The 24,442-nt window shown below is 46.4% G+C and overlaps 1 protein-coding gene across 3 annotated transcripts in view; it reads right to left on the minus strand.

Annotated features, from left to right (window-relative positions):
• The window catches only part of BSN (bassoon presynaptic cytomatrix protein), an 87,117-nt gene that overhangs the window by 45,925 nt on the left and 16,750 nt on the right, over window positions 1–24,442 (minus strand). For 2 of the 3 annotated variants that reach the window (XM_088061710.1, XM_088061709.1), the window contains exon 2: window positions 19,174–19,573. In XM_088061710.1, coding sequence (XP_087917836.1) covers window positions 19,174–19,573 — 400 coding nt within the window. Of the gene's footprint in view, window positions 1–19,173; window positions 19,574–19,750; window positions 20,095–24,442 lie in introns of those variants that run through there. The other variant, XM_088061711.1, reaches the window with a different exon arrangement.

The raw sequence follows: 24,442 nt of genomic DNA on the forward strand, positions 1-24,442 counted from the left end.
TCAGTCCATGCAGGAATCCTGGAGCTGGAAGGAGTGAGGAGGTGGCTCAGCTTCCTCTTCCAGCACCAAGGGACTCCTTCCAGAGCCCTCCATGGTTCCACACCGACATTTTAAGGAGATTAGTAAAACACTGCAGGAGATACAGACCAGATCTGTAAGAGTGGTTCTAGGGATGCAGAAAATGTCTGAAATGAGAGAATTGAAGAGGTTGATCTTTTTCGTTTATCAAAGAGAAGATTAAGAAGTGACTTGATTACGATATAGCAGCACATTCAGTGGAAACAATATCAGGTACTAAAAGGTTGTTAATTAGGCAGAAAAAGGCATAAAAAGAACTAATGACTGGAAGTGAAAGCCAAATATATTAAGCACCACTTTTAACAGCAGATGTTTCTAACCATTAAAGCAAATTATACACATGCTGTTGGGCTCAGCAGAAGACTCAGGGAGGTAAAGCTTGAAGGCCTTTAATCTATAGAGTATTTTATGCCTGTTCTGATCTCACAAGCTTTGATAGCTTGAACCATTGCATATGTATGGACATTTGAATGTTTGTATCTGATACCTGACCTGCCCCAGCCTGCACGCAGTGCCAAACACACTCACAACCACCAGCCTTACCTTTCTACCACAGAGCCCTCCAACACCCCAGAATATTCCTCAAAACCCCCTTCCAGATCTTACTATTCCCCAATGCATGGGTAGGTCAGCAAGTGGCAGCACTTGCTGGGTCACAGCTGCCAGATGTGCCTCCCCCCTCAATGCTCTCCTGTGAGCACCGACCATTTGCAAATCCCATTAGTAATGAAAACTTTCCAATCAGCGTTTTCTTTAAAAAAATTGCTGCAGGAATATCCACAGCACGTGCTGGCTCTGCCTAGTGCAGATTTAAACATTGATAAGAATTATAAATTGAACATATATAAACACACATATATAAAATTACAGGCATGGTAAGCTAGACAGTGACCCTCTGCAAAGCAGGTACATAAGAGGGACCAAGTTCCATACCTGTGCACTGCGGTTTCCAAAACATCTAGAAAAACACCAAGAAAAGCACACATTTAAAAAGGATCTGAAATGATAGACACAGCTTAAGTCTATAAGGCTTCTGCAGTTATTCTAACACCACCTATTTTAGGAGACTGTGTGAAAATAGCCCATCTCCAGTATTTGTTACCAGGAGATGTGAGGGAGTGCTGGTTATGTGCAGGTTGTTTTGTTCCCCTGAGGTAAGACAATACAGCTCTAAAAGTATCTCAAGTAAAGAGTTCAGCCTCTGTAGTGGGCAGAAGCTTTAGAATGAGCACTGTAAGCAGAAAAACATTGTAATTGAACATCCAAGATATTTTCACGCCAAAATTTAGAATTATAATAAAGAGTAATTCTATCTTTGCTGAGGGTTGGTTATTTTGGACCATTTGGAGGTCACCCAGGATGCTATCCTACTACAGAAGAATAATAAAACCAAAAAGGAGAGACCACATTTAGATTACCGTATTTATGACCTTAGAGACTTGAGATGGAATGGTTCCTCACCAGGTCTACCCATTTAGACCTCACTCCAGCAAGTCATCGACCTTGCTAGCTACACACCCCCATGTCAGAGGAGACCACCGGGCTCAGTCCATCTGACCTGTTTTAAACAATTATTTTAGACTGGGAAGAACAGCTCCCAAGTCATCTTGAGTCCAGCATGATCAATCCTACCCAAAGGTGACCATTTTGGACAGGACAGAGAAAAGGAGCTTTGTTCAGCAGAAGATACAACCCACACTCATCCTTTGGCATGAGAGAAAATGTACAATGAGCTGAAAAACCAGAAACCAAGTTCACGGGAATTCAGAACAGAAAAGGAACATGGCTTTTGTGTGAGTTGCCAAAAACGTGTATTTAATAACTACAAAAAACTGGAAATCCTGAAAAAAAAACCAAAAACCCACCTTGTTTGGGAAGAGCACAACAGGGCACCTCTGGCAGCGGCTCTTCAAATGCAAGAGCCCCGAGTGGGCCCCTTCCCTAGATGCCCCCCAGATGAAGCCACCCTCCAGCAGATGCACCCCAAGACCACAGTCACAGCTCCCTCTGCCTTTTGCAGGCACCAGTATGAGTATAAAAATAACCCCAGCTGGAACTAGGTAATGAAGGTACTGTGCTAATCAGGCTAATAGAGAGGCTCAACAGCAGGATCACCGACTGGATGGAGACAGGTTTCATTCATGGCTGCTACTGGCTTATCCTGAAGGAACACTGCAATAGCCTGGCCTCTCCTGAGATCTGCCAGTGCCCTGCCTGAGAGTGTCCTTAAGTGTCTTCAGCTCAGCAGCTCTGCCTGCACATGAAATTGTCTCACAAAATCAGCCAGTCAGCAAAACGTCCCTTCCATCCATGCCTCCCAGATCCACTCCTGAGGGGCTCTCTGGGGGACATGTCTCCTGTTCTACATTGTCACACTGAAATCTGCCAAAGGCACATAAATACTCTGCAATTAAACAATATCCTGATCCAAGGGAAGAAGCAGTGCTAGAAGGCAGCCCTTGGCTAGAGAACAGAGGGAACAGCAAGTTGTGGGGAGCAGGGATACTGCTGGGAAGGCAGGAGGTGGGAATGGCTGCAGGAGAGCAGGGAAAGCTCATCAAATCCTAGAGGAGCCGCTGATGCATGGAAAAAACTAAAGGTACCACGTGGATCAGGTTTCCCACACCATCCCAGACTGGCTAATGGAGTGCATGACAAACACAAATACACACCTTTTTCTGAAGTTTTGGGATTGTTTTATAGCAGAACTAAACTCTCTCTGGAAGTGTTTGAGGCAAAGGTTCAATGAGGCCCTGAGCAATCCTATCTAGTGGAAGGTGTCTCTGCCCATGGCAGGGGATTGGAACGAGGTATCTTGAGGTCCCTTCCAACCCAAACCATTTCATGATCCTGCTGTTGAGTTGTCCTACAGCAGTGCAGGGACAGTTTGCCATGGAGCTCGTGTGTGGAAGGTAGGAAAAGCAGCCCTGGTTGTTTGGATCTGTGCACAGCCTACATGCAAAGAGGAGCCTGCAAAGCATCTCATGGAGGCTGTGATGTGGTGTATCAGCTGGAGTCCGAGCTGAGCAGGATGGATTGCACCAGGAGATGGAGTCTCCTGAGGTGCCTTGGGAGGACCATGAGCAGCCCAGGGTGCAGGAGCTGTTGTGTGCCCGGGGCCAGGCTGCATGTCAAGACATCACCAGAAGTCACGCCTGCATCCAGGTGGAGAGGAGGCGGATGCAAACATGCAGGCAGCGTGGGCTGAAGCTTCCTGGTCCAAATCTAAAGCACAGTTTGAGGAGAATCCAGGGCTCCAGAGAAAATGTGCAATTAGGAGTGTTTCAGCACTTAATTGACAGGGAAATTGGTCACTGAGGCACCGAGTCACTTGTGAAAATGGCCACCTTATGCTCATCTTTATCTTCAAACATCTCAATATAAATAAAATCTAGTCCTTGGCACTCCTGCCCAGAAGGGGAAGCCACCGGAGCCGTCAGTAATCATCCTGCTAATGCTTGCCAGAAAATAATCAACTTGCTCGCTTGCTGGCGAGTGAGAGGAACCAACCCCCAAACTCATCTCCTTCTCTGCAAATAACAGATGGGAAACTGCATTTGTCCAGGGAATCGAGCTGTGAAATAAGACAGTGCCATTTCATCCTATGAGTCACTTCTCAACCAGTTTCCTTTCTTGGGTTAGCACTCCCTGAACCAACTCCAGGCTACTTGAGCAGGTCTCCTCTCCTCAAAGGGCGTCAGGAGGCACTGATCCCCACAAGGCTCTGCAGTTTCAAAGACGACCTCCAGCTCCTGCACCTCGCTGCTCGGTCCATCTTTCCCTGCCCCACACAACCACGGACACAGGGATGAAGCAACCGATCAAAGGAAATAACTGCACGCCCAACAGCTTTGCAACTAACCTCGATCCGCCGTCACAGGCAGGACGGTGCTCCCCGGCAGCATCCCCCATGGCTAGCTCCTCAGGAAGTGAGAGCATCCCCTCCTTCACTGCCTGCCCTTGCTGGCAGAGAGCAGCAGATGGGCAGAGGAAACCTTTCCAGTGCCAGAGCCAGTGCTGCTCCCCCCGGAGCACGGGTCCCCCGCCAAACAAGGCGCTGCCTAGCTAAGCAATCCGGCAGTGCCGCCGCCGGAGGCAAAGGGACAAGTCCTTCCAGTTCATTAGGGAAGGTTTCTTGTGCGATTTGCTGCCTCACTAGCTCCTGTTTAGACAGCCTTTGTTCCCCGTCCGCAGGAGCACATGAAAGGTTTGGACGGCTGTACGTGCTGGGAGGATGCTGTTCCCTGGGCCGGGGAACCTCCCGAGCTCCGCACGCCGAGATGCTCTAAGTGCAGCCCCAGGTGCCTCTCGCTCCGTAATCTGGGACTTCCACGGGAGCCCTCTCGGCCAAGGAAAGCCTAATGGCTTGCTCTGCCTTTTTTCTGCTGCTGCTCCCGTGCCCTGCCACCAGCCGAAGGACGGATGTCCTGGGTAACGGGAGCCTCCGGTCCTGCTCACTCATTGTCTCCTGCAGAACTAAAACAGCAGCCTGGGAGGGAGAAGAGGAGCTCAAAACTTTCCACTCCCTGGTACCTCCTGCCCAAAGAAGAGGAATACATGAGGTCATGGGGCTCCTCGGGGTGTCATGTGCAGCAGCGATGCAATTCACAGCTATAATGCTATAAAGAGTACAGGCTGCTCCCGGGAAATAGACTTGTAACAGATTAATTTAAAAGCAGCCCAGTTTCCTATTAGTAACACAGAATAAAATCATCCATTTACTGCATGGCTCACATTTATTTAGCTCTGAGTGGTCCCTGGTGTAGCCTTGCTCATGAGCTCCCAGCTCCTTTGGGAACCCTCCTGGACAACTACAGCAATGGGAGATAATGGCTGTAGCTCAGGGACTAAATTAAACATTCTTGAATATTTAAAGGTCCTTTCGCCCCCAAACTTTGCATTACCTTGGCAGCATCAACATCTGAGTATAGCACAGCAGTGATGAGGGCAGAGAGGAGCGTGATCCTCTGACCCACGTGTCTAGGATGAAAAGTTTTAAACACTAAAAACAATTCTGGTGCTGGCATAAACAGCCCAAAGTGTTTTTGGAGACAGGGTTGCAGACCTGATGTTATGGCCTCACACTTTCTCCAGACTGAAGAAGCCAAGTTAAGTCTAATTTATCCTGGGTTAGTGTGTATTTATGAGTGAAGCCACTGGAATGAAAAACTTGTGCAAATGAACACATCATAGTGGATCAGTGCATCAAAGCAGAGTGTATCTTCTGCCTTTCTTTTTTTCTTGTTGTTGTTATTCTGGATTAAATGTGTAACAAATGTTCTTGCAGAATTTAGGGCCTGAAGATAGACACACCACTGCACAATCTTTTTACATACCTAAACAGACTTAATTGCTCAATTATTCCAGATAAACACGATAAGTTGCCTGTCATGAATAATTTATAATCCAGCTAGCCACACAATCTGTGAAACACAAATCTATGGCTGCAGCAAAACAAATTCAAGCAGATGCCATGATCCCAAGACACCCTGCCGGGTATTAAATGCTGGCCAAAGCAGCAATAGAATGCCCAGGGCATGTTTGATCTTCCACAAAACCCTTTGGACAGCCCAGACCTTCATTTAGGTTACTGCGTTGCTGAGAGGATGCAATTATTGACAAATAAAATAGGGACAAAGTATGAGTGTGCACCTTGGAGGAGACAGGCACAACACATCCCCCTCTCTTGCCTCTTGTCCATGGTCTGGATATGGCTGGGTGTCCCACACAGCCCCTCCTGGGAGCTGGCTGTACTGGTTTCCCCAGGAACTGCATCAGAGGATGGTGATGAGCTCAAGAGCTGCAGTGAGGCACAGCAGGATGCAGTGCTGGAGGATGGAGGCCCACAGGGACAACACTCGGGTTGCCAAGAAAGAGGTAAAGGAAGGACCACTGCCAGAGGGAGGAGAGGTCCCATCCAGCCAGAACTTACCGTGCTTGGATAGGAGAGACCTGAGAAAGCAACCCGGAAGGAGTCTAGAAGGAGGGTTAATCCTAAACCCATGACAAAGCCATCTCAGGCAGCTCCCTTCCTACAGCAGAGGGGAAATGAACCAGGCAGAGGGGCAGGCTCCTGGCTCCAGTGACCCCAGACAAATGCAAGAGGCTTTCCCACAGGGCTCATGGCCCTACCACAAACCTTGAGCCCCTTTATGACTCTCTAAGAAGCAGAGGAGAGGCACTGGGTAGATTTCCTCCAGCCTGGGCAACCCTTCCCAGAAATAGCTTGGCCAGTCACCAGCCACCTATTTCAAATAAATTAGGATAGGTTTTTTATGCTGGAATTCTTATCCCCATCCAAATACACCTGGTATAATGACATAAGTAATCATCTACTAAATAAAATTTACACAGGAATTTGCAAACAATTAGAATTTGTGCAGATACCTGTAGAGCCACATCACTTTTAACTGGGTTTTTATAGCTATTATTTAGCCTTGAAGAAGGGGCTACTTCACTACCAGCCAGTCTACAAGAGCAATCACCCTGTCATCAAATAAAAAAAAAATAAAAGCTAGTTGCAAAGCAAAATTAAAATTGGTCATTCAAATCATGATTTGATGAGAGCTGGAGTTGTTCAGCCCAGAAAGAGAAGACTCTAGGGAGCCCTTAGAGCCATTTCTAGTACCTGAAGGGGCACAAGAGAGCTGGAGAGGGACCTTTTACAACGACATTGAGCAACAGAAAAACAGGGAACAGCTTCACACTGACAAAAGGGCAAGAATAGAGAGGATATGGGGAAGAAATTAATTACTGTGAGGGTGGTGAGGCACTGAAACAGAATGCCCAGGGAAGCTGTGAACTTCCCATCCCTGGACATGTTCAAAGCCAGGTTGGATGGAGCTTGGAGTAACCTGGTTTAGTGGAAGGTATCCCTGCCCATGGCAGGAACTGGAATGAGATGAGCTTTAGGATCCCTTCCAACCCAAACCATTCTGGGATTCCAGTCTATGATATTTTGCTTGCTGAGCTGAAGTCATCATTGCCATGGAGATCTAAACCAATACACCATAAAGGTGAATAAACTCTTAACAATAAAGAATCCTGCTCCTTGAAAGATTGTCTTTTCTGTCACAACCCAAGCCAAAATTTGACTCCATTTGGGGTCTCAGTCTAGGAGCTTTCTGCAGCCTTCCTGAATGGGGGTTCAGAGGATTACCATAGAGAAACCTGCTTAGAACCCCTCAGCACAACTGAAAACCCTGGACAAGCTTACAACAAAAGCCAGTTTAGTTCAGCTCAAATAAAGGGTCAAGTCCTCAACTGCTGGACTAGAAACTGCTACAAAACAGGAAAATATTGCAATAGAAATCACTCAGGTAAAACACCAAAAATATTACAGAAGCAAATGCCCTTCTGGGGTTTCTTAGCTTTCCTTTGAAAGATCTCCAACAAGCAGCACATAGGCAGTGCCAGCTGCAGTACTCCATGCCCATCCAGACAGCAAGAAAACTACAGAGGAGCAAACTGCACAGTTCAAGCTGATTTCACCCTGCTTTGATTTGCTCCAATGCCAATCAGAAACCACTTCTGAAGAGAAACAATAAATCTTGTCGTCATGCCCTGGCTGCAAAACCAGGCGAATCGAGTGGAATCACCAGCCACGGGACTGACTGATGACCTACAGGGCATTTTTTGCAGGTGAGACAGCAGCAGTGATCACAGCTCTCTCCACTTTCAGGGGTTCAGCTGGAGAGATCTTGCCTCTGATTTTCAAGTATCGTGCATCAAAATATCCAGCTGAACAGTGGGAGCCACGCTGACTGCAAGCAATCAGCCCCAAACTGCCTCAAACTGGGCAGAGAAGGCATGGATTGGCCAGCAAGGGGGAAGCAGCAGGATCCACGCACCAGGAGGGAAAAACATTTGATATCCAAATAAACACCACCTTCCCATAAGCTTTTATCTGCCCACAGCCTTGTCTGTTGGCGTGGGCTGACTCCTGGCACACTGCAGAGAAAGAAAAGGAGGAGCAGGTCTGAAGCACAAGATGCAGCAGGCGTTGGGATGCGGCACAGCACGCGGTCCATGGGGATGCTGCTCTTTGGTGTACGGTGACATACTCCCACAGGGAGAGGGTCTTGCCATGCCAAGATCTTTGCTTCCCAGTAGGATGCAGGCTGGATGGCACTGGACAAGTGCCTGCAGCTGGAAGACATGGGAAAAGGTGCTAGATGGAGGAGAAGGGTGACTTGGAGTAAGAGCTTGAGCTGGCCAAAATCAATAGGAAGAGCACTGAACATTTCAGTTTTTATTGTAAGAGTGACATTGCCCGATTTTGGCTCTTGGTTGGGTGCCATAACTTGGAGATCCCTCAGTGCAGTGGAGCTCATCAGAGCCCTCCAAATGACATGTCCTTCAAAACCATCAGATCATGAGACTTTTTTGGGCAGAACTGCAAAAACTTTACACCCAGGGTCTGCATAAAGCATTATACTTAAAACATGTCCCCCTGGTCTCAAAAGGGATTTAGCACCTGGAATTAGTTATGGAAAATAGTATTTCAGAAGTTGCTGGATTTTTTTTTTCTTCCTAATTCAATGAAGCAGTAACAATTGTCTGCTGAGAGCAAGTAATACGATCCCACAAGCAGTGGGATCCCCTCAAAGACAGATGGCAGCAGCAGCATGCCTGTTTGGGGATAGTTCTCAAAGCACTCTCCAATTTGAAAGCCACAATCATATCAGCTGGAAAATTAATATGGCAGGTCACAACATAGGGTAGAGTATGTAAAAATAAATTTCAGGGCATTAGCTGGCCTGGCACAGCATCTTCCCTCTGACTTGGTACTCCAAGAAAAATCAGGATTCATATCTCAAACCTTTGAGCAGGTTGCTGAGGACTAGATCACAGCACCATGCATGGGTACAAGGGCTCACTTTAACTGGGCTTCACCTTTTGGGATAGATCCCAGCACTGTTGGTCTTGCAATAAGATACTGTGCTCTGTCAAACACTGAGGGCATTTGCTTTTCTTGAAGCTTGAAAGGTTTTGCAATACATAGAATATATGGGCAAAACAGAGCCCAAGGACAGGCCTCTCCTACAATAAGTATGCTCCTTATTTCAGAGGAATCCAGAAATACAGGTAACTCAACCCTTTCTCAGGTCCCCAGAGTAATTTTAACCCAGACCACTAGTTTTTAGCCAGAACTCTCCACTAGACCTGGTGTTTTATCTAGTGGACATCATTCTGAGAACAGAGGTTCTCAGGGGAAAAGGGCAGCAAGCAGTGGCTTCCAGGACATCAGGACAGACATGGGATGTCTTGTGGGGAAGAAGGGCAACATGTTAAGCCTGAGAGAACAGGAGGGGCTGAACAGAACCAGTGAGCAGCTCGGAGCCATGACAAAGCTGTTTTTGGAGGAACTCATACTCAAGGAGTCACCAGGAAATGGCCTTTACAGCTTCTAGGGTATTCTGCAATTAGAGGGAAAAAAACCCCAAACTAAAATCCCAAGGGGAGCTCCCACTCCTTAGGTCCAAGCCCAGCAGTGCCCCACTCCATCACACCCAGCTGGTTGCTGCACTACACGTGCACCCCTATATGTCTGCGTCCTTAGCAGGTTTTTAACGGGGAACACTTGCTGATCCTGCGATTCTTGCAAAGCTGAGCTACAAGCAGTGACAAGCTCATTTACTCTTTGGGGACAGGGCTTCAAATAGCTGCTGGCTCGTGGCAATTAAAACGCGCAGAGCACTGCCACCGACTCCGCCAGCCTGCGCTGTGACTGATGCAAGCGCCGGCTGGAGCGCTCTGATAAGGATGTTGGATGATTCAGAATAATCTAGGCTTTGCTGAACAGATGAGCCCAAGTGCTTGTGCTTCTGTTTCTGTCTAATGGGAATACTGTGTTGTCCTCATCAGAAAGGGAAGAGGGCAGCTGGAAGTAGGAGGGCACCAGAACTTCCTGTCCACAAGACTGGTGGGCACATCTCTCCTGCCCGCCACTCAGGTCTCTTCCTTCCATGGAGGAATCCAACTTAAGGGTCTGGCCAGTCTGCCCCCTCAGCTTGGACATAGCAAGGAGTGGCAGAGCAGCTGGGCAGCGAACAAAAATTCAATGTTGAAACTTCTCATCCTGAAGGTTCTAAGCAAGGCTGCTGCACAAACACCTGGCCTTGATTAAGATACAGGAGGTGGGCATCAGTGGGCAGGGAGCAAGAGAGGAAGGGGTGGAACACACCTGTTGTTCAGTCTTCAAAAACAACTTCTAGCTGGTGCAGTGCCATGTTACATATATGCCTCAACTCCTTCTGACAAACCTTTACTCTCACCAGGCTGCTGCACAGTCTTGCTCCCATTCCATTAAGATCACATCTTGCTCCCTGGATTTCCAGAGCCATTCCAATAATTTGGCTTTGATTTACTCAGAGCAGAAAGCCATGCCACCGGCACAGCCTATTTACAATGTAAACTGACTCCAGAATGGAAACATCCCCCCTTCGTCTGTCCTTGATCAAAAGGTTTGCAGCTGAGATAAAACACCATCTCAATCAGAGTTAAAATAATCGGTTTTCATAGTCCACCAGCACCATAACCCTCAGATCTGGGCTGTCCAAGAGCACAGCTGCATATAATGTCTCTGAAAAGAGCTGGGTATGGCAGAAGGGTGAGGTCTGGGAGCAAGGCTAGAATTAAGATGGTGAGAAATACCTCTGCAGGCATGAACTGCTGTTCCACAAACACCTCACTGCATTCACAGGGCTGCTTTCAGAAATCTCTGAGGCTTTTCAGTCCATCACACCATGTAAATCCCTTTTTAGCATCTAAATGTGACCATGGACAAGAGACAGACAAGAGAAAGGGGCAGGAAAAAAGCAAGTTGGTTTATTGTGGTGAGAGACCACACAGCTCTGCAAATAGCACTGGTGATCAGCTAAGTTCAGGTTACAAGAGACACTGACAGGATGCCACCACCTCTGTCTTTAAGGACCAGATAGACCGTGCATGTCACTGCCATTCAAGGTGGGAAGAGCCATGTCACAACATCTCCTTTGCTGGGGTTCTCCCGCTGGGCACCCCTTGCTGCACCAGGGATGCAGCCCCTGGGACAGCCCCATAGGGGTGGGTGCTAACGTGGAGTGTCTGACACCCTCCATTACAACCACCCTGCTCTCTGCAGCTTGTAGAAAGACCATAAATAGGAATGAATTCAGCTAGGATTAACTCAATCCCCTTCAAAGCACTGAAAGCTCTTGAAGTTTCCTCCTAAGCGCTCCCCGAGGCAGCGCAGCATTCCGGCAGCGAACACATCGCAAAGCAGAGCACCCAGGCGAGGGCTGTACAGCTCTGTGCAGCTCCTGCTCTCGGGGCTGCTCCCTGTGCACCGAGGGACACTCAAATCCCGAGCCATTGCACACACTCGACCGGTAGGAAAACCTGCAGCAGCAGCTGTGTGAGCAAAATATCCCCATGCACCACCATGGGCTGTAAGGGATCTTATTCCTCTGCCCGGGGATGTTCAGGGGGAGGGAAGGAACGCAAGCAGCCGCCACAGCAAAGCGCTCCAAAACACAAGGAACCTCTGACTCGGTACGCTGCTCCACTATGGAAAGCTTGACAGCCGCTTCCGATCCTCAGCTGGCTTTTCTTTTTAATGACAAAGTGATCTGGGAGTTGAAAGCCAGAGGAAAACCATGTCTCATCCAAGCAAACAGCTTGTTGTAACTTAATGTACCGAGGGAAGGACGCGGCTCAGTCCGTGCGGCTTGCTGGGCTCGGCATTTAGCGAGCGCCAGAAGATGCCAAGCAGAAAGGAGGCCACTTCCCATCCCTCGGGAGGATTCCTCTTCACTTGCAGTTGTTTTAATTACCCCTATGCACCGCAGCATCGCTCCAGCCTGCGGGAAGCCACGCTCTCCCGTGCCCTCTGAACAATTTAACATATCGCCACAGCCCCTCCTGTGTCCCCGCAGCCGCGGCTCAGCCAAGCCAGCCGTCAAGCGCAGAGACCCACCCTGAGCAACACCAGCCCCCTCAGTCACCAGCAACCGATTAGCCAAGATCTTCTTTGACATTTTCTGCCAGCAAATTTTGCATTATTTGAATCATCCACGCAGAGCACAGCAAAAGGCGGCACATTGGGAGAAACAGCCAGAATTACTCATGAGCTTTTTCTTTTCATGGGCTCTAACTTAAATTGTGATCTGTCAAAGAGATGAGTTGCATGTCGTTGTGGACGGCTGGGAGAAGCTCCTGCTCAGGCTGCAGCAGGGGCCAAAAAGGCAAATAAGCCATCTCTAAGTAGAAAGGCTCAGCATGAGCAAACGTGCTACTCTCCAGCTTCATATTTCATTGTTTCATTCAGTGTTAATCACCCCATTAAAAAATTAAAGTCCACCAAGGGATAACAGTCACATCCTTCACTGCAATGCTGCAGGTACAGGATGGAACACCTGGTGTAGGGATAAAGAGATTAAGACGTGAAGGGCAGCAGTGAGGAAGGGCTAAAACACGGCAAATACACATACACATACAACCTGTTGGTTCAGGGTGATAAACCCCATGTTCCTATCAATATTTTCTCACTATAAAAAATCCACAGAATATTCACTGCAGCCACAAAGAGCAGATTTTTAGTGCCCAGCTCACAGGGTTCTCTTGAGGAGAGGTGTAGGGCAGAAAGCACTGGTCCCACCCACCCATGGGGCAGATGCTGACCTCAGACACTGGGATGCCCTGTGGCAGCAGATGAGGCCAAGCATCCCTGCCCAGGCAGCTGAACCCTAATTGCTGTGTCCTTAGGAGAAGGTAGCAGGAATGCCAAGCCCCAGCTCCTGCAAACAGCATCACCCGCTGCACATGCGGCTCACTGCTGGCTGAAGCTCTGCTAAAAACAAAGAAAAAACTGGAATAAAACACACATCTCACTCCTACTGCACAGCACGATCCAATGGAAAATTTCTCCCAGATCTGCAACGTAATGCTAACGACAGATTTATTTTTACAGCTATATGGTGAAGGAGGATGATCTCAAAAGACAAATCATTCTAAAATGGGCAACTTGACTCAGCAACACAGGGGCCTGGCTGAATATAGGGTACAACCTACCACGTACACACGCAAAAAGCTGTCTAACACCACAGCAGAACAAAAACACTGCTTGCCCAAGGGTGTCCAGGGGTTTAAGCTGATCACAGGAGGAAAAAACACACCTCTGAACTTGCTGAAAGGTGCACACAAGGAAGGACAACTGCTGAAAGAGCCAGCCCCACCTCCCCAGCTATCTACAGATACCACAAGCATGACCCCAGTGTGAAATGCCCCAAGGGATGCCAGAGCAGAGAAACATTTAATTTTCAGACCCAACACCCATTCTTTAAAATGAGAGGGAACTATAACCTCTAAACAGAGCCTTGTGTTTATCCATGAACACAATGATACAGATGCAGGATGTGCAGGAGATGCAGGACCACACACAGCCAATGGCTGGGGCTGAAGGTGTTTCATGGCCAGGAAGACCAACACTTGTTGAGGTCCCAAGAGCAGGAGAAAACTTTGTTTGCTTTGCCTTGCTCAGCAAGAGAAGAGATTGTGTAAATGTAGTATCACTGTCACCGCTTATCCTGTGCCATCCCTCCCATTGCAAAGAGCTACATCCAACATGGACCTGACACACCCAGAGGAAACTTAGAAATTTAGGAAATGTCATGCCAGCTTGGCCCCATGGCTTCTCAATAAAGATCCAGAGAGGTGAAGAACACTTTGGTTGCTTGAAAAGGCAGGGAGAAACAAGAGAGATCAAATTTCTCCCAAAACTCATGTTTAATTATCTATCAGCAAGTAGATCCCTGTTTTCATCCTGTCCTTCAGGGCTCAGCCCAGGGTAAAAGCAGTGATTCCAACAGGGATTCTACCCACACTTGCACAGCTTCAGAGACCGGTAAATATTTGGATGTTGAATGAATGACAGGCAAGAGAGGAGACGGATGAGAGGAAGAGATGGGGATTCATTATCATTAATAACAGCCATTGGTTTAATGCAGAACTAATAACCCTCCTGGCATGCTAAGCACAGCCCTTGGCTTGCAGGGTTTCTGAACCAGTGGTCATTAGTCAAGCCAAAGCCTCCTGCAGGGTAAATAAGTCAAATTGGACCCCTAATTCACAAATATGCTCGAGTTTACTGAAAATTTGACACCAGCATGGTGCAATGTGTAAAACTGTGACAATGAAACAAATGAGAAATGGGGTCCTTTGAAAGCAGTGAATGAACAGCTTCACAATTTCAATATTTGAGTTTTTTTCAGCCATTTGCTAAATGGCTGAGATGATGCTTTGGGCAGGCACCACTCTTGATAGTACAGCCAGGTTGGAAAAGGCTTTGGACCAGAGACATTCCTCCAGTGCTAACAAGTCCCATTCCTGCCATCAGAGATGCTCTGCATTGTGTCACCCTTCAGCTTCCCCCAACTACTTCTTTTTTTTATTCTACCCAAATTTTCTTAAACTACTGAGCAGAAAACTATCTGCTGTGAGGTTTGACAGGATAAACACACCCCTACACAATGCTCACATTATTTCAGTCTCATCTCCTCAGCTGATGGTCTATTTTCCATTAATACAATTTAAACATTTATCTAAAAACTTGATTTTTGTGGCCTCCTCTTGCGACAGATAACTCAAGAACTGCTGAGAATTTCCTTCTACTGTTAAATAACCCTGACCATTGTTGGGAAACCAACCAGCATATTTTTAATCCTCCTTGAGACTTTTCATGTTTTGCTTGCTGAAGGTCCATGATCAAATAAAGGTTTGTGATGAGCTTACATGGCACAGAGCATGCAGGGAAGAGATTTGCTCTCAAATATTTTAAATACTTCATTATATTATAGCATAAAAAGTACAAAGAACCTCTTCAATCTCCCTAATGAAGCCAAAAATGTAGGGCTGAACTGAAGTTCAACAATTAGAAGTCATAAATACAATAAATAAAATCAAAACAGCTTGGGGACAAAAGCAAGGCCTTCAAAAGGAAAGTAATTTGGTAAAGAACACACATGTATAAACATGTTCCTTTTATTCAGGGCGGTGCATCTGAATACCTTTGAAACTGCCTCTAATAAACACTACTTCAAATTGAATAAAGCACAATAGAAATGTAAGGCAGAAAAGAAAGGTTTCCTATAATCCCAAGTGGTTCCAAGCAGACCTATTAGGCAGCCAGGCATTTTGAGTTTCATTTCAGCTCTAACTAAAGCACACTTTTGAATGCTGTGCTGCTGCTCTTGATTAAAATCAAACTCAAGTTCCTCATGTTTTTGGTTTAGCGCTTAGGATGGAGAGAAAACAAATTAAAAGAAACCCAACAAATTTTAAGAGAAGACTGAAGAAGAAATTAATTTATCAAATTAGCAATGTGCAGCAGCACTTCAAAACCCCAGAAAAGCAGAAAAGATGCCTGCAGGTTACTCCTTATGATACCAAACAGAGCAAATCCAATCAGATGAACATGCTGCTGGATCAGTCAAGCGAAAGCCACAGGAGCGGCAGAACAAAGTGAAAGATGTATAAAGAGAGGATTTTCTAAACCTATTGTACTGGTTTGAAACTGAGCTATTCCCCCTGGAGCAGATGACAGCATCACTGGTATGGTCCTGCAGAACAAGCTGCCCAAAAAAACCTGTCAGAGACAACACAGAGGAAAAGTAGAAAAAAAGTTTTAATGAGAAATTAAAAATCATATGAGAATGTGAAAGCTGCAGTGTTGCACTGAAAATAACACATCTCCATTCAAAAACCTGTTTCCTGCACAGGACTGTAAACAAACTGCTAGATCTCAAACATTACTTCAAACGTTTCAACGTTATTTCAAATTTCGTTGTCCTTAATGGTGCCACCATTGCTCCCTGCTTGATAATTCCCTTTCTTTGCTTAAAATAACAGTCTATGGCAAGACCACTGACCTTCAGGAATAAGTGAATGAACAAGGAAAGCAGCCCGCCAGCACACGACCAAATTGAAAACGATGACAGCAGCTATTTCAGGGCACGGAGATGAACAGAGGGAACAATATGATTATCTACATGTAAAATATGAGTGACACCAGCAGCAGACAGGAACTTCTGTTTGCCCAGTCTTGTGAAACAAGAATGAGCTGCTGCTCAAAGGAATAAACAGACAGTGAAATAAAAATCCAAAAAGAGATTTTGTTTTTCTCAGTAAGCGATCAACTCAAGATGCCACAGAGGCTGATTGCTTCGTCAGCACAGAAATTCATGGCTTGCTTTGAAGATAAAATGACCATCAAGCCACCCAAAAAGGAATAAAATAACAGCCAAAGAAAAATAGTATTTCAAAGGGAATTACATGCTGCTGAGCAGAAGGTATCACTGAAGTACAAAGTGAAGGGTTTTCATTACGTGGTGCAGTTAACTTTCCTCTGGGTTAAAAATCTGCTCTTGGAATAGTAACTGGCAAGATAGGGCTTGATGGACTCCAGCTCACAAACTAAGTCTATTATTTTCTTTAAATATATATTGCAAAAAGCTATTTTATACTATGGATATATACAAGTAAAAGACTAATGAAAACAAAGTGTTTATGTAAGATTTATACCCCAGCTCTCAAAACAGTTTGAGAGATCAGTATGCCAAACCAGCCCTGCTGCTCCCACCTCACTCTGCCAGTGGTTTCTGGCAGTTCCACAGATTGCACAGGAGAGGATGTACCAAGAAAACCACAATTTTGGTTTTCTTGGGTTTGATTTTCTTAGAAAATGTGTTATTTTTGATGATTTAATCCTGCTAGAGAGCCTTGAAAGCAGAAAGAAGTCACAAATTTCTATCTACTACAGCACAAAGTGGCAGTATCAATTATACACATGAAAGTATATTCATAAGGCAATACAAATAGAAAATACAACACCTCATGAGCAATGCTGTGCAAATGCCCTGCAGCACCTGCTGGGTTGGAGGGACCAGACTGGGCAGATGTTTTCCCTGTGAGGGAAGGCAGTAGAGCAGCTGGGCCCAGCATGTCCACACTTGGAAGGTTCCAGGACCCAATGGGGTACAGCCTGGAGATCCCTTCCCTGCTTGCTGCTTTCAGCAGAGGTTGGATCCTCCAGAGATCCTTCCCAATCCAGCTCCCACCACCAAGATAGAGAGCACCCTCCCAGCTGCCTCCATTACCCCCCAGTAACAGCACCAGGATGCTTCAGGCACCTCACTGGGTGACTCTGGAATAGCAGCACAAGGAATGATGTTGAGGAAAATGAGTCACACTTCCAACAAGTCAGCAGCCACTGCTCCCCCAGCCAGCCCATCACACAGGCTGCCAACATGAGCTGCAAACACTTCTCTTGGACAACAGTTTTCATCCCCCAGCTCCCACAACGACCTACTTGCAAGTCATAAGGTTGCTTGCTGCTGAAATGCATATTAAACTCAGGACAAACAAAAAATCCAACGTATTTTTCCATTTCAGGTCCAATTTTTTTTATTTGATGTTTAAAACTGCTCTGCAGCCAAACAGACTTGCGAAGGCACAGAGACCTAGAGATGCCAAGAGGGAACAGCCTAGAGCTGCTAAGCAAAGTCTCTGTGCACACACATATTTTAACACTGGTATCTGCAAGAGAGCCCACTGTGGGTAACCTCTCAGGGCACAGCAGAAGAGACAAGATCAGAAACTGAGAAACTGCTGCATTTTTATTTTGTTGTTTCTTTGTTAACTGATACTATTCAGAGTAACTGGACAACTCTCAAGGCAATGCTTAAACACCAAATTAATGTTTGGTGAATCTAATTAAAAATTAAACTTATAAATGAAACAGAAAAGTGGCCCATGGCATTTCTTTGCAGGAGCCTGAATTTCCACCCTCAGGGCCCTTTATTAAGATCTGAGACCTTATTCAGACCTTTGCAGAGATAAGTATCTGTGAAGTAATATCAGGAACCAGCTAATTATGTATCATTATAGCAGGGGTATCTCCTTCATGGGGTAAAATTATTTACAAGGGCAGGTAGCGACAGGACAGGGGGGAATGGGTTCAAATTCAAAGAGTATGTTTAGACCAGATAAAAGGAAAAAATTCTTTACTGTGAGTGTAGTGAGGCACTGGAAAAGGTTGCTCAGGGAAGTTGTGAACGTCACATCCCTGGAAGTGTTTAATGCCAGGCTGGATGGAGCTTGGAGCAACCTGGTCTAGTGGAAGATGTCCCTGCCCATGGCAGGAGGCTGGAACCAGGTGATCTTCAAGGTCCCTTCCAACCTAAACAGTTCCATAACTCCATGATTCCTTCCATCAGGAAAAAGGACTGGAAGGCAGGAGTTCCTCAAACAATGATGTTTAGACACCACTGTGTCTAGTGTCAGGAGCAAACACTGCATGCTTACCACAAAGTGGCTACTGGCAGTAAATCCTGCGTATCCAGGGCCTTCAGTGCCTAAACCCTGCCTTATCAAGCACTGGAGTGGCACAGTCACTTTCCAAAGCATGGCTTTAAGTTTCTGCTTTAAGCTTAAGATTAGAAACCCCTGTGGTTTGGCTTAAACAGCTGCAAAAACTATCCAACCACTTCCCACCTGCGTGGAGATGTGACCTGAGAGATTGGCACAGCGAGCCCCTCACCTCAGCCAGCCCCAGCACACACCTCCAGCACCGCTGCTGGATCCTCCCCCAGATCCCTGAGCATCCATTTCACACATCCCACAGAACGCTCATCCCCCAGCACTGCCGCGTGTTGCGCACGACTCCTGGCACTTCCCTCCCGCCGCCGAGCGTGACGCTGCCTGGAACCCACCAGAACCTGCTGTGAGTCAGGGTCTGAGACACTCGGCACCTCAGCAGCCCCTCTGCTCCCCTCCTTGCTGGCAACTCCTTTGACTCCAGGACAATTTTGAGACTGGAGACTTCAGCTAAGTGTTCTGGCATCTCAACAATAGAAACTGAGCCCTGGTAATCTACCAATCCCCTTCAACTAATTCATCTCCCCCATCTCATCAAAGCTCACATTATCACAATTATCCCCTTATTACCAGCAGAACCCTTGCTCCTGGTCAAAGCAAAGGTGCAACTTCTGTGCTTGGAGAAAGCAAGAACCCACCCAAAGCAGCCAGGAGGGCTGTATGAGGAAGAGAAGGCATTACCTGGGTGAGGTGCGGGTTGGGGTTGAAGCCACACTGGTTGCAGACCTTGCTGTGACACTGAGTGCAGGCATTGAAGTTAGGCTGGCCGGGGGAAGAGGTGAGCTCTGTTGTCTTGCAGATGGGGCAGAGGGTGCTGCTGGGGAGGGGGGCAATCTGCGGGACAGAGTAGGGAGAGGTAGGGGTGCTGCCCCGGTCGGGTGACACTGAGGGAGATCTCCCCGAGCCCTGGCTCCTGGCGTCCACCTGCAGCGTCCTCCGCGGGCCCTCCGCCGCTGGTCCCGGCTGGCCCCGGCCCCTCATCTCCCGGGGGCTCTGGGAGCTGGGTGCAGTCTGTGAGAGGGAGGGGGATGCCGACCGCTGGCCCGCGGCCTGGTCCAGCTGCTCCGGTCTCCTCAGCGTGCTGAAACACCATCAAAACACACATAATGAGCCCAGCTTTCAAACATTTGTATGCCAATGTAGACAAATTGCTACAGCACCCTCTCGCCCGCAAAATCCCAGCTCAGCCAAGAAAGCTTAGCAAAACTCCACTGCAAACCAGGGAAATTGCTCAGATCAGCAGAAGGATACATTTTACCTTACGAAACAAGGCGCAATTTCAGCTCTTTTATATAACCCAGCGGCAGAGATGTAATTGAATTACTCGGTGTATTCTGAGTTGAACTTTAGTCAGAAAGTTGCACATAAAAATGTGTGTGAGAAGTTTGGGAAGCTCAGCCTCCTGCCAGCCAGGGCTCTCCAGCACAAACTTCAGCACAACTCACTGGAAGAGGCAGCCGTGATTGTGCTTTGCAGCCTGCAGGGCCCTTTCTGCAGGGACGCAGCCAACGCGTGCTAAACCAGCTTCTCACAGCCTACTTTGATGAGTGGCTGTGAAACCAGAAGCCTGCAAAGAGCCTATTTATTAAAGGAAAACCCCTCCAGAAGCCTAATGGAGGCAGGAGAACTACTTGTACTTCCTCAGCTGTCAAGCAAAAACCATGCAAGTCACAGGTGAAAGCAGCTAAGGGCTTGTTTCCCAGGGGCCACAGAAGTGGGAAATCAAGAGAGAGCGCATTAACTCTGCTTTAGTAATCAGTACTGAAAAGGCTAACACAGACAACAGGGACTTTGTAGGCTGGCTGACCCCAGCTGAACCCTCTTTTGGGTGATGTGAGTCTTGGCTGGGCAAAAAATCCAGCTGGGATGACTCTGGTCAGCAGGACAGGGTGATGAAAACCTCCCTGTGAAACCAGAGCTACTTACAAGGAGCAACCCTGAGGTGAGCATTGCACCCACTGCTGGTTCGGCAGCAGTCCCACAGTCCCATAGCCTGTGTAGGATGCTCAGCACCCCACAGTGCTGAGGGATGCTCCTGACCATCCCAAGGAGCTCTGGAGCAGCTCCAGCTACACGAGCTTGGAGCCGTTGTGCTGCAGAGCACAGCATGACAGCCTGCACACCCTCCTCCCATGGGGTTTCAGGGCAGGCAACCTGTAATGTGCTGCTGACAGATCTCAAGTGCACGAGAATGAATTTGTAATGGAAGATACTTATCTAATTACTGAATTATTTGGTCCATGTGCTTATCAGTAATGCCCACAAATATTTCTCGAAAAAGCAGAAGCCCTAATGCCCTCACTACCTGTGATCTACAGCTGTTTAAGGAAAAGTATTACTCAGAACTTCAAATTTAATACATTGTTGATTTACCCAAGCAGGGTCTGACCTTATAAAGGTTTATAAAGGGAACTTAAATGCATAAAACTAATGAAATTCAAAGTGCATGTTGCCACAGTAATAGGAAGTCAGATGAAAATAAATAGTAAAATAGCACTTTGGGAATACTTTCCGGCTGCAGGTTGAAACCCACTTCTCTGAAGAAAGAATCACAATAATAATAAAGCAGAGCACTAAGGGAGGGAGTGATTCTGCTCTAGACTGAAGAGAAAACTGCTCCTAGCCCTGCAGTAGGCACCTGCCATGAGTGTTGCTGGCACGTGCTGCTCCTCCATTGTTAATTCTGACACCCTTCAGTTCAGATTTGGGGTTTGCCTCCTGATGTTGAGGGCTGCAGAGCTACTGCCCCATAAAACACATAAAACCATCTGTAGCTGGTGGAGATTGGAAAGCTCAGCCCCAGACATCAAAAGGAAGTACTGTCAGAAAGCAAAATGCATCTTCTCACCTTAAATTTAGTATTTCTATAAAACCCCCAGCATTTATGTATTAAGACACACGCTATCCGAATGGTGTATTAAACAACTCAGAAATAACATTATATGGTCAAATAAATCATTGTTGTTTGGAACAGCAGAATGGTTATTCTGCCCAGAGAAGCTGTGGCTACCCCATCCCTTGAAGTGTTCAGGGCCAGGGGGGATGAGGCTTGGAGCAACCTGGTCTAGTGGAAGGTGTCCCTGCCCATGACAGGGGGTGGAATGAGATGGTCTGTAAGCCCCCTCCCATCCCAAACCATTCTGTGATTCTATTCCACTGCAAATTTCAAAATTCAGGGTTTTTTCCCCATTTGATATAAAAAAATATTTGCCACCAAGTAGGAATTCTGACTCCATCAAGGAGCTGTCAGATAACACACAGAGAGGTTCACATTTCCTACCCACAACAGTGTGGCTCTCTTGGAAATGCAAAAGCCCATGAGGAAAATACACCAAGTGCTGCTATTTTGCCCTGAGCCTCATTGCTGGCACATAAGACAGAGGAAGGTGGTTGGATGCTCACTGTCTGGCAGGTCAGTGCTGCTCCAGAGATTCTTTTCCACCCTGGGCTCAAGCTCCCTCCCAGCTCCCTGCACTTTTTCAAGTGCTAAGTAATGCTGGGCACCACCTCCGTCCCATTCCCAGCAGCAGTTTCACTCCATGCACTTCTACTGACACTGCATTTATTTATTTTATAATTATCCAGGATGCCTCAACCTCCCTGTAACACAGGCTGTGCTGTCTCTCACTTGCACCAGTTGAACATACCCGTGAAATTTTAAGACCAGAAGAAATCATCTGGTCTGTCAAATAGAGTAACTCAATCCAGGAGAGATGCCTCAGGAAAGAATATGAGAATAGTCGTATGGAATCAAACACAGGCCCACGCTCACTGCATCTTCTGCGAGAATGATCCAATATTTGTATGATTTGTACCCATCCATGAATCCTTTTTTTTTTTTTTTTTTACTGTTACAAAAGCCCAAACTGCAGCTCAGCCCCATTTTGATTTTTTTTAGTAGACTTTATCACTGATAGTTAACTAGCACTGGGCTGCTAACTGGTTCCAAAGAATTACTCCCAATTCCATTAGACTATCTATTAACAAACTGGAATGCCTTAATAAAGCAGGATTTCCCCCATCTGATGCAGGATGTATTGATTTTGCACTGCCCTAATTGCTGAATTAGAAATATTGGGTGATACAGAGTAAAAGATCTCTGCAGGGTCCAAACTATTACCAACGGAGTAATAATTTTGTACAACTAAAGAATATCAAATGCTTGAATGTATTAACAATTATACTGTTAAAGTTTTCATTTATTATATTCTATGAATGATTTTTATCACAAGGAGGCCAGGCAGGCAGCTCTACTCACCTGCCCACAATCACTGGGAAGGTGGGCAGCTGGGGAGATACTGTTTCCTTCCTTCTCTCATTGTTTTTAAATTGAAAAATGGTGTCTTTCTTCCTGCTTTCTAAAACTCCCTCCATTTTCCAGCATAAAGCTAAGTAAGCACCCAGAAAAAATTAACTCTCAGCTCCATGAAAGAGAGGAGGCAAAGCTGCAAGGTTGCTGTCACAGAGCCCAGAGCTAAAAATCACCCTGAGACATTAATCCATACCCAGCTCTGCCTCTCCATCAGATACTTCTCCTGATTAAAAGGCCCAGAACTTCCCTAGTTCCACTTGGGAACAGACATGGATATGAAAACAGCCTTTCTATTTAGGGCTGATGCAATGTCCTGGGAGGAGATGGATATGTACTGAGAGGGAAGAGCTGCCCAAGATGATCAGAAGCATGAACAGCACAAGGAAAACCAAGAGTCAAAGCCATTCACCACAAAACCAAGTTCAGCAGTGTAAGATGCCACAAGCACCTCAGATTTTTTTATGCCTGATTTTTTCCCTAATGTAAAAATTATGTTTTTTCATTAAAATTAGAAAAATTGGGAAAACTTTAAAAACAAAGTCCTACTTACAGCCAAAACAAATGTTAGACTGCTTGCTGGTTAATATTTAATTTCAGAAAAACATGATTTGTCTTAAACCAGACTTTTGATGCCACAGCAGCACCAGGGAAAAGATGTCAGCAGCATCAGTGGAGATAAAAGCAATGCAATGACATAGCACTGGTTTACAATTCTGTGCCAGTAAATTGGTACAGCTTTCTTATTTGGGAATTCCCAGGTAAAGTCAGGGTCTGTAGGAGGGAATTGCTCTAATTTAACTCAAGTAGGTTCATCAGTGTCACTAAATTTTATAGGCAAGACCCAGGCTTGGAGCCAGCATCCCAAGAGATGTCAACGGGCCCTTTTTCACACGAGGTGCTAACTTGGGAGCAATAACCATCACAAGGTAAATGCCAACACTGTTAATGTCTGCTATAAAATCAAGCAATAACCATATTACACAAAATCTACATGCACAGCTGGTAAATCAAGTCTTGTTGCCTTGTGTGGGAAAGTTCAAGAGACAGCATTGGTTTTCTACTGATTTATTGGTTTTCTACTGATTTATTGTTTTTTGTCCAATTTCACATCCCTGCCTTGAGCACACTGGCCACATCCACCTGCTCAGCTGCCACAAAACTCTGGCAGTGATTGCATCCACAGGAGCTTGGCATTTGTGGTCTGAGTAAATCCTTCAGGAGCTGCAGCCCTTCTATGCAACTAAGAAACACAGACTGCATCCCTTCCTCTGCCTGGTGCTGAGGAAATGGGTACTTGCTTGCTGGGCAACTGATCTGATTACTGCATTGTAGCAGATAAAAACCATGAAAATAAGTGGCAGTGTCATCATGATTTTACAACCTACATTCCCTGCTCAGGCTTTCCAAAGAGGAGCTGAGTTTGTCCATGGAAGGGAGCTCCTAGCATCAAATCCAGATCAAAAATTAGCAAAATGAGGACAAGCAAGTCTTTTCTGTTAGTAGAAAAAAAAGAGGAAAAGCTGGGTAGAAAAAGAGGGAAAATTATTGTTTATCTGCAGTAAAACCAAGGGGATGAGCAGCAAACGACTCAAGATAAAGCATGAAAAGAGACATGTGAAGAGGCTCAGACCCAAAAGA

The sequence above is a fragment of the Pseudopodoces humilis genome, chromosome 13, assembly GCF_049639895.1.
Source record: "Pseudopodoces humilis isolate 2021_Gansu_Grassland_sample_001 chromosome 13, ASM4963989v1, whole genome shotgun sequence".
NCBI lineage: Eukaryota > Metazoa > Chordata > Aves > Passeriformes > Paridae > Pseudopodoces > Pseudopodoces humilis.